Here is a 10,771-nt window from a genome sequence, read left to right as displayed (position 1 = left end):
CCTCGCGCAACCCTTCATCCTTGCTTCGTGCATTCGAGTCAGATTGCATCTTCGTATATATGAAACATTGTATTGCGAAAGTCGAGAAGCGAATGCAAATTCTCGCCTACGGGAGCCTGACTCAACGAATGAGCTATAAGATGAAAGCAATTATATGACTTGCATGAGAGCATACAGCTTTTCCTACACCGACGAATATGGAATTCTAGCCATGATTCAGCAAGCTAAATGGTACTTTAAAATCAGACTGCTAGGAAATACAATTCACTATGATTATTCAACAAATAATTAATATTACGGAAGAAGAATCTTAAATCAAAGTACGAAAAAGACTTCCGTCAATTTTCTAGATTCGCCATTACGTGCAGGTAAGTACGAAACAACGTAAAATTTCATTTTTTTCGTACGAGAGATTCTTTATTTTTCTTTTTTGTTTTTACGCCAAGCTTGCTTGTAACACGACCAATCTTTCTAATTAACTAAACGATACGAGCAATTTCGCTCGTTCGCTTCTCCTTCATGGGGGAAAAAAAGAACAAGTAATTATTCCATCTAACCGTCGACGCAAATTATCTCGTTCGAAAAGTCGAGCGATAAAATCCAAATCCAATTAGTGATTATGACGTCGCGATAGAAAAGCACGTGGTTTGGGAAGCATACGAGAAAGTGCGTCGTTCGAAAGACCGGACGTTCATGGTGACGACGATGCCACGCTACCGACGAGACATTGCGACGCCCGATGCAGCGCTTGCGTTCTTCGTCTATTATGAAACTTAGGACGATCCAATTTTTCTTTTTTTATAATTCATATCTATGCACATATATAGCATGAGTTTTTTATATTGGGACACTTAAATATCTCGACAACAAAACATTTTTGAAAAAGAAAATATGAAACAAAAGTTGTTTGTTTTCGATGGAATATAAGAGCATTGCTGGATGGTCGTTTCCAAGATTATATATATGTCAACTTTATAATTATATTTTTAATATTTCAATATATAAATTAAAAAACTTATAATATTTGTAATCAGAATCTTATTTTATGCAACCAGACAAACAACTTTTGTTTAAAAAAACATTTTCTCTCTGTATATAAATACATTTCATAGCAAGATAAACGTGATTTGAGCCCATCAGTTAACACTCTTGAAAGCTTCGCCAATCTCAATCATTTCTTTCTCACCTCCGTCTGCGTTTCACAGGAAATTAGTAAAGTTGGATAACTTCTGATCGAATATAATTCCCTTAATGAATATTCCTTGAGCGTGATAAAGCGATTTATTAGCTCGCTTCGAGCTTCGAGATAGTTTCGCTTTCTTTCTCGAGTTTCACCGTGGACGATTCAACGCTTGGTGTGATTTCACCGTGACGAACGTAATGAGGCGCAAGTGTGCACCGCGAAAATACGAATAATAAATCGATAGATGCTTTTCGTTCGGTAATGGCAATTATGGTAAATTACAACACATAAGCGTTACGACATAAAATTCGGCAAGAGCTGTTAATTATACACGTACACTTTCATATACTTTCTATCATTAATAACGAATCTAATTAGTTCGTCTGGAATTCGACCCGAAGTATTTTGAGGATATGCCAAAGTTTCTTATATTATAGTTGCTTGAACGTTGTTAGTCGCAATCATTACATAGCAAGAACCAAGAGAACCTACAAGAATTTTCGTACGTCTTATTATTGCATCTTTTGTAAAAAGATCAACGAGAAGACGACGATAGCTGTATCGTGCGGATATAACGAGAACTTAATCTTCTACCGTGCATCCTCAATATTCCCAACTACAGTCGTGGCCTTAAGTTCTAGGGGCGGTACTCGGTAATTAAGCGAACGATGCGTCACAGACAAAAGCTGCTACCACGAACACGAAAGCCCTACTAGTTTATCACAGAACGAGGAGCAGATTCCGGCCCTTTTCTTATTCAAGACAACGATAGATACGTTTACAGTGAACATAGCCAATAGGAGAGGAGAAAATCGGAGGGGAAGGCTATGTTTCGTAAAAGAGTATTTGTCGATTGAAGGACATCGACCTTCCGAGATCGGAGCAACATAGAACATCTGTATAAAATAATTTATTTTATTTCGCAATTAATCTAAAGACTTCCGCGTATAAAAAAATAAAGAAAGAGAGAGAGAGAGGAATAGCGCATCTGTTGGTGTATAAAACGAGATGAAAGAAGGGAGAACTAGAATTATATACAAGATGATAATCGTTGGAGTCTGGCGTAGACTGGTCTCGACGGTCATGGTCAAGAATATCATCGTCGATGATGCAATCCACCGAAATCGGAAATCTCCAAGCCGTGACCTCCAAAGCCACCTCCTCCTCCTCCTCCTCCGTAGCCATGGCCGCCACCATAGCCACCACCGAAGCCACCACCATCACCTCCTCCATGGACGAGGACTGGATAAGATTCTTTGACGACAACGGGTACCTTAACCGGGTAAGGTACTTCCTTTTGTACAGGGAAAGGTACCTTTACAGGTACGCTCACCGGGTATGGTACTTTGACGGGTACCTTTACGGGAACCTTGTACGGCACTGGTACCGGTTTTTCGACTGGCACCGGAATATGCTTTTCCACGGGCACTGGGTAAGGTTTAGGCACGTGCACAGGGTAAGGACGATCGACCGGGACCTTCACTGGCACCGGCACCGGAACAGGTACATTCTTCTCGACCGGATATGGCGCAGGTACTGGTACTTGAACCTCTCGATGGATCGTTATCGAACTGATGCGTCCCCCATCGCCACCTCCCAGTCCACCGCCACCTCCCAATCCACCGCCACCTCCCAATCCACCGCCACCGCCAAATCCACCTCCTCCGAAGCCTCCTCCGTGACCTCCTCCCAATCCGCCGCCAAGTCCTTCGTGCCCGCCAAAGTCGCCGAAGCCATGACCCAAACTCAATTCCAATCCTCTCTTACTCTTCGCGTCCTTGCTATCGATGGCCTCCTTCTTTAACGGCTTCTTCGTCTCGGTAGCTAACGTTGCCGTCGCCACGAGGACGAGAAGAACGAGTGCCTGTTGACAGACCGTTCCCATGTTACGTCTAACACCCCATTTATCCCCTTTACAAATCGATTTTTTCTATTTCTCCTTATGAATAATTTAAAAAAAAAAGAATATAAAATAGCCGACTACAGCGATAATATTTTAACAAAGAGTCTATTATACGTAGATAACAAGTAAACGATACGTTTTATAGTACGTTTCCTTTGTCATGAAAAATATCCTGAAACGCTAAGAAGATCCTTAGCTTGGAAGCGAGCTCACCTGCGGAGTGCTCATGGTAGGCTTCGGTAGTGCACACTGAAGTTACATCGTCGCAATCAGTGGCATATATACCAGCAGCACTTTCGCCGTGGCTAGCACGGACCCACTCCCCGGAAAAACGTACGCGTCGTGCCCGGAACGTCTTAAGGTGGACCATAGAACGCTACGCTTCGTGACGCACGCGAACTAATCATCGCAAAATGGTCCGGCCTTCTCAGCTACATTTTCCCACGGGCTAAAGAATCGCGTGAATCGATTTGTGTGAAATCTTTCTTCCACTTATGATCAATTTCTCGCCGATAGAGTCTACAAAACTTATCATACGCATGTTTCTCTTTCATCGCTCTCTCTCTCCTCTCTTTCTTTTCGATCTCTTTTCCTCTCTTCCTCTGTTTCACTAGGAGAAAGAAGGTAAAGCCTCACGCTCGCAATTTCGCCGCTCACTCGACGCTCGTAAACGATACCGGACATAATTCTGATCCAAGCGATCGACTGCTTGCGTAATCACCATTCTCGATCGGAAGAAAGTTTCCGGGCACTGTAACGGTGAACGTTCTGCGTTCGCGTGCTACGTCTCGAAGCCGCGCCTTCCTTCTTTCTTCTAGCTATTGGATATATCGATATGTGCACGTTCTAGGGCATGAATTCGCAAAGATGCGAATAGTCCAGGAAGGATTGGAAACGCAAGCTGGCCTGTCGTCTACGTATGTAAATCAATTAAACGCGCTAACGTGTAACGCGTTTCCGTGTAAAGCTACAATTTCACGCGCTGTTTCGACGAATGATAGCGTTCACGCATTTCGTTTCCTTTTCTATATGTTTGAAGAAAGAGAGATAGAAGTGAACAAGTACGAGAACCTTCCTTTCTTTCGCCAATCGTGCAACGTTACACTCGTGATCACAATTTCGACTTTTGCTCGCACCTCGAAAAAATATTTACCGGACGTAACTCCCGGCAATCGATGCTTTCGACCACGCCGTTACATAATTCTGTTCGTTTCAAACCGGCAAAGAAAGTTTTTGGTAACGCATAATTTTAGAGAAAATTGTCAGCTCGTTACAAAAATATTTAACACCGTCCATATCGCTCTCCGAAATAAAAAGGAAGATGAAAGAGTAGAAGTTGCAAAGAGAAACGGAAATTGTGTTACGTCTCTCTCTCTTCTTTCAATTTTTCTTTTTCTACTTTTCTAGATTTCGAGCCTCCTCTCGCTAATTAATTCGCTTATTTATGACACGACACCTTTCGATGATTACGATCGTAAATATAATTAAGCGACGCGAGTTTTGATGTCGATGTTGGTGTGAGAACGGATGATAATAATCGTGGTGGGACTGTCGCGAAAACGAACGAACGAACGCAGCTTTCTCTCTTCGTCTTCCTCGCTTAGTGGACACTAGGTAATTGAGAGATTCCCGGCATCATGCTCGGTGCTCGGTTAATTACTAGATAGATGCACCAGGGGAAGTCGTCGTTGCGCGTTAATCCGACAAGCGTCGATATTGCGTCGTGATTGCGTTTCGAATAGCTCGTAGAAATCATCTTTCGGCGCTTTCCCTCTCTCTCTTTCTCTCTACCTCTTTTTTTCTCCCGCTCTCTCATCTATCTATGTATCCTTTATTTTTTGATCTCTCATTCGTGTTCTAATCCAGACTAAAAACGTAAAATTATCGATTTAATGGCGCAATCTAGTGCTTGTCAATTATATTATTCGAGACTTTCACGAGCGAAAATTTATTGGTACTGCGTAAAATGGTTTGTCATCCGCGAAAGGAAGCAAGCTTTTTACTCAAACCTTTCACAGATTCTGCGATAATTCTTGGCGATAATGTCAGACCCAGACTGAGCACGTGTCCACGCAAGTCCACCGAACGAGTCAGGGTTCCTTTCTTTTTTCCCTTCTTTTTTTTTTTTTGATTTCATTTCTTTTCCATTGCCATATCCAGTTACGTAATAATACAAGATAAAAAGAAATAAAAGATTTAATATTAAACGTGACTCAATTCTATTAGCAATATTATTTTAGCAGCTGTTTCAATTCGTGAGTCGAATCGATACGGTAGAAAAATGTCGATGTTGATTTCGATACGATTTTAGTCATGGGCAATTAAAAAATTATTTTTTATTTAGTCGAGCGTAACACATTTATTCGGTATGTGAAAAAGTATTCAGTGTGCAATCGATACAATTTACCGTTCTGTCGAATTAAACCAGTGCAGCTTTTTAATACCTCTGATAGATCGATGGCGGTCGTAAAATTTCAAAAACGTTGCATATTATTCGTTAAGAGTTCAGATCGTTAATCAAATATTGCTTTACTCCTCTGTCGACGATTAACGTCGAATCGTTTACGACTGTACGAAATACTCACTCGTGGAAAATTGTGTCCGCACCCTTTGTTAGGCGTCGCTTATCGATCGACTCGAATCGTTTCTTTCGCTCGATAAGGAAAAGTTGAGGATCGAGGGTAGTACGAAGAAAATCGAGGACGGTGGGATACTTTAAGGCGCAAATTACGTTTGCACTGAAACGACGGAGGGGTGTTGGAAGAGGGTAGAACGGCTTGGGTACATCGTGAAGGGATGCACAGGCGGAAAAGGAAAAGGGCGTAACTAGAAAACGGCTTGATAAACACCTTGAGCGAGAACATCCATCCATATATTCATGAGAGTCGTGGCCCGGACGGTTCCAAAGCCTTTCCCATTATTGCATAAGGTTACGTTTGTGGTCGCTGAAGCAGAAATGCGCAGACTTTGGAGAAAATTCTCGGTGCTCTCGCCGATCTCTTAGATCGCGTTCGGGTTACCCATCGACAGTGAATATTAGCTTCAACGTGGTACGGAGGCACGGCCGCAAAAAATCAATTTGCCATAATATTATAGCTTCCATGGTTTTGTACGAAAGGCACGCCTAAACTTCGCCACGACAATTTTGTAAATATCGCTAAGTTATTAGGAAGTACACGATCGATCGTTACCCATAATAGGATTACATTATAGCGGCCGATATAGGAGTATGTAAAAGCCGATTCCCAACTTCTCATCGTCGAAGTTCCGTGTACGTAATATTACGAAGTCGCGTTATCTCGACAAATAATCGCCGACACAAAAGTGAAGTAAAAGAACGGTTTCTCCTTTATGTGTGTACTCGACTTGAAATTCCAAAGGGAATGACCGCGACCGCTTCCTGATGTTGTTCTTAATGCAGGAAGACTTTCGAATCAATATATCGGTGATTAAAATCTGTGTAATGTCTCGCGTATAATCGGAAACGCAACGATACTGGAAAGGACAACAGGAAAATTACGCCGTAAAAATAACGAGATGCTTTTTCGAGAGATAAAGTAAACGTAAAGCGGAGGAGAAGCAATAACTTAGACTCGAATACTCGTGAGTTAATATTTTTGATGAAACGATCGATGATTAATCGACTTCAAATCCACACGAGTCTCTCTTCGGTTTGAAAACCCGTTCGTAGCTGATTTCTCGAAAGAGACCGCAGAGTTCTGCTGCAATAACTACGCGCAAACGTATTGATCATCATAATCATGTCGTGTGCTAGTAATATCGAATTCGACGAATATACTTTGCCGTGTTTCGTAGTCTTAAAAAAAACAACAACAACAAAAAACAAAAGGCGTTTTATTTAATTCCACATCTACGAACCGTATCGTTTCGAAGTGTTACTTCAATTACGTCATTATAAAAACCGTCTCGGACGATGATAGCTTCTGTTCTCGAGCGAAGACGTAGAAACCTCACGGACTACCGCGTTTCGCCTACCGAACAAGCACGCGCCCCCTTATTCCGGCCTTCCTCGTAAATTCGTTGAAAACGATTTAACGTTCTCCTTCCGTGAGCCGAACAGAAACTATTGGGAATCCAAGAATCCTCATCTCCTTCCTTCGCGTTCTCTACGTTTTCACTATCGGAAAGCGGTACGTGACTGAAACGGCGCGCACCGACTCTCCAATCAATATTTTCAAATTCCAATTCAGATATATGGAAATTTATTCTCGCCGATAAGCTTGATAAAGCACGGATATGCGAGATATTCCAGGGTACCTTCGAACAATCGAGATAGGGGGTACGAAGCCATCCTGAGATTAACCAAGCTCGAATGCTGTCTCGAACCATCGTAGAAAAAAAAGAAATAAAAAAAAAAGAAGAAGGATGGCCTGTGTACGCTTTGTCCCCTATTTTCTTTTTTTCCTTTTCTATTTCTCTTTCGTTAACGTTGGTTAAAAAGCGCCCGGCAAGAACTCGCGTCGTACCTCGTTTCGCCACACTTGTCTCGAATTGTGTTACGCAAAAAAGTAACGTGCACGTGCGATTAAAGATGATGTACGATTTTGCCGCGCCGGTAAAAATATAATGATTCTGCATAAGCACGTTAAAGCGGCATAGTAAAGCGATGAGAGGGAACGTCGAGGATTTATGCAATAACGATTATCAAACGACCGAAGCGCGCAACGTAATTGACACATTATAACGATAGAGAGGACGATTTTAATTCCACAATCGAACAAAAAGGTCTAAGTATCTTTGTTTTTCTATAAATAAACATTAAATCAAATTAGCTCGTAAGCAATGCGATTAAAACATTATGAAAGGAAAACTAAATAGCTTCTTTCGCAGCTTATACGAGCTTGTAATATTAATCAAGTTTCCCGCGGTGCTACCAAGAAACGGAGCATCCTTTTTGTTAAACTTAATCGGATTAAAAATGATATCTGATTATAGCCATAATTAGTTACTGTCTCCGTTGCGCCGTTATTAACACTATAGTCAAAAGCTCCTTGAACGAACGATGAGAAAATTTAAGGAAATCTTGCGATTACGTCGAACGATTTAGTATCATGATTAATAATAAATGGTACTCTTCTCGATAATATCCGTACGTCAGAAACTTATCGTGAATGCACGTCACGTTGGCAGAAAGGTTTTCTGTGTTCTCTATTCGACTGAATCGACAAGGACCCCTCCTTTCTTTAGAAATTCGATGTTATGCACAATAAGCTCCTTCTCTCCTTTTCTCTCTCTCTCTCTCTCTCTCTCTCTCTGATTTTATTTCTTTTTTGAGACGTGCTTTTTCTCACGTAGAAAATGAGCAATTGTAAAACGAAGTTTGGACTTGTTACGTTTAAAATAGGGATGTTCATCCTACAACAAAAAGAAACTCGAAATTTGTAATTCGGATAAACAGGTAAAACTGGAGAACGAAAAGAAAAAGAAAAAAAGAGAAAGAGAAAGAGAGAGAAGAAAGAGTGAGAGAGAAGATAAAATACCGAAAGAAGATGAAACGAAGGAGTTTGGAGGAAAGCGTTGTCCGCAAAGTCGTTGTTCCTTCTTTCCTCCCATTAACTTCCTACTCGGCAATAATTTCATCGGCACGCTCGAGTTGCCCGTACGGACGGCCCGTTGCCAGTTGCGTCCCCCTATAAAAGCCAGGGTAGCCCATAGAGGAGCCAGTGTGCACATTGCCGACCAACATGTACAGCACCGAGAAACTGAAAGTGAGTAGCGACTGCCGCCGCTCGAATCGCAACATTCGTGAGAGAGCCACCGCTCGTCTAAGGACTTTATTTTAGACTCGCAAGAGATAGACTATTTTTTTTTCTTATTTCATTACATTAACGAACAATGATAATAATTATAATAATCTCAAAGACACGTTCTCTATAATATTCCCTCTCCTTCTCTCACTCCCTCTCCCTCTCTCTCTCTGTCTCTGTCTCCTTCTCTTTAACCGGAAACCTCGTCGCGTTAACGAGCGAGAAAAAGAAAAAAGAAATTAGAAAGTTAATGCGAAGCAAATGTTAATATTTTTCAGGTGCTACTCCTGTGCAGCCTGGCTTTGATGGCCGTGGCCGAGGAGACGAAAAAGAAGAGTGAGTCTAGCATCGAAAAAAAGGATGAAAAAACGAAGCGTGGCCTAGAACTGAGCCTGGGTAGTCACGGTTTAGGAGGAGGTTTCGGCGGAGGTCATGGTATCGGAGGAGGTGGCTTCGGAGGAGGTGGTTTTGGTGGTGGTGGCTTCGGAGGAGGCGAACACATCTCGACTGAACATATTCCGGCGGTGACAATAACGAAACAAGTACCGGTACCTGCGCCGTATCCAGTCGAGGTCGAAAAACATGTACCTTATCCGGTAAAAGTACCAGTTAAGGTACCCATCGATCGACCGGTTCCCGTACACGTGCCAGCACCTTATCCGGTAACGGTCGAGAAGCACGTGCCCTATCCAGTGGATAAGCCAGTACCTTATCCCGTCAAGGTACCAGTCAAGGTGCCCGTCAAAGTGCCGTATCCGGTCAAGGTACCTGTCAAGGTTCCTTACACCGTGACAAAACCCGTACCCTATCCCGTTAAAGTCCCAGTCGTCGTAAAAGAACCTTATCCCGTCGTGCTCGAGGAACATCACGGAGGTGGCGGTTTCGGCGGTGGATTTGGCGACGGTGGTTACGGTGGTGGACACGAGCTCGAACTCGGTGGCTACGGTCATCACTGAGATCGGGCTGTGATATAGCACAACGACCAACAGGGACCTCACTCTCCGAGTTTTTCCTTCTTCTTATCCTTCCCTTCCTCCACCGCAAACTCTCTTCTTCCTTCTACCTTTCGATCAAAACCGCGCACCAACATCAGAGAGAGGAGACCACTGCGTAACGTCCCACGAGGAAGAGGGAATGACGCTCGTGGGTACATTAGACTCTAGAGAAAAATTTCGCTCGATAGTAAGAACGGAAAAAAATGAGAATGCCACTGGGAACGATCCTCCTGGCTCTCGTTCATGTCGAATGCACCGATATTGTATTCGCTGAGATTTTACCCGAACAACCTGTATTATATTATATCTTCTTTTTTTGTAAATGAATAAAACGATATTTTTTTGTATTAAGTTACTCTCGTTACGAAACCTCCCCTCCTCTTTGTCCTCTTAATGAGCAACCTATGACGGAGGGAAAAGCGTTGCCTTAGCTTGCTTCTGGCCGTACGATTATGAAGAATTGCAAGGGGACTTTCACCCGTTATAGAACGTTGCGCTGTCGGAATATAACTCTCTAAGTGTGCCAGTAGCAAAACAACCACTTACGAGCTTATAGCCATTTACCTTTAAGACGATAGGCCATAAAAACCTTTCGTGTAAATGTCAAAGTGAGAAAAAAGCACGTTAATCGCACCCATTGAGTAAGACTCTCTCTCTCTCTCTCTCTCTCTTTCTCTTTCTCCTTCTCTTTTTCTCTTTCTTTCTTTCTTTCTTCCGAGACTCTTGACATCTCTCACGTACGCCATCGCATTACGTGTACTATGTACTTTGCAACCGAGACGTTTCTCGCGCTGTCGAGATCGTTCGGTAATACGAGCTCCTCTAGTCTCTCACAGATAAAACGAAGAGATACGAAAGATCGAGCGATGCATATGAGAATGCTGCGTAAGTATCATACGGAGAATACCGTATAAGGAGTACC

At 42.5% G+C, this 10,771-nt stretch overlaps 2 protein-coding genes across 2 annotated transcripts; one reads left to right on the top strand and one right to left on the bottom strand.

Annotated features, from left to right (window-relative positions):
• Window positions 1-2,084: 2,084 nt before the first annotated feature.
• Window positions 2,085-3,608, bottom strand: LOC122632329 (probable H/ACA ribonucleoprotein complex subunit 1). The gene is made up of 2 exons (XM_043819014.1): window positions 3,300-3,608; window positions 2,085-3,047 (listed from the first exon to the last, which is right to left on the bottom strand). The coding sequence occupies exons 1-2, from the start codon at window positions 3,312-3,314 to the stop codon at window positions 2,280-2,282; spliced, it is 783 nt and encodes a 260-aa protein (XP_043674949.1). The 5' UTR covers window positions 3,315-3,608; the 3' UTR covers window positions 2,085-2,279.
• Window positions 3,609-8,528: 4,920 nt separating this feature from the next.
• Window positions 8,529-10,174, top strand: LOC122632330 (tetra-peptide repeat homeobox protein 1-like). Its single transcript, XM_043819015.1, has 2 exons — window positions 8,529-8,815; window positions 9,133-10,174. The coding sequence occupies exons 1-2, from the start codon at window positions 8,792-8,794 to the stop codon at window positions 9,808-9,810; spliced, it is 702 nt and encodes a 233-aa protein (XP_043674950.1). The 5' UTR covers window positions 8,529-8,791; the 3' UTR covers window positions 9,811-10,174.
• Window positions 10,175-10,771: the final 597 nt, after the last annotated feature.

The sequence above is a fragment of the Vespula pensylvanica genome, chromosome 10 (genome assembly GCF_014466175.1).
Source record: "Vespula pensylvanica isolate Volc-1 chromosome 10, ASM1446617v1, whole genome shotgun sequence".
Taxonomy (NCBI): Eukaryota; Metazoa; Arthropoda; class Insecta; order Hymenoptera; family Vespidae; genus Vespula; species Vespula pensylvanica.
Note: the sequence above shows the minus strand (reverse complement) of the source record. Positions and strands in the feature narration are given on the sequence as shown.

Bases quoted from the DNA above. Each gene is read 5' to 3' on its own strand.
- LOC122632330 (XM_043819015.1), top strand. From the start codon at position 8,792: ATGTACAGCACCGAGAAACTGAAA. The intron at 8,816-9,132 runs GTGAGTAGCGAC...AATATTTTTCAG, and splicing joins ACAGCACCGAGAAACTGAAA to GTGCTACTCCTGTGCAGCCT.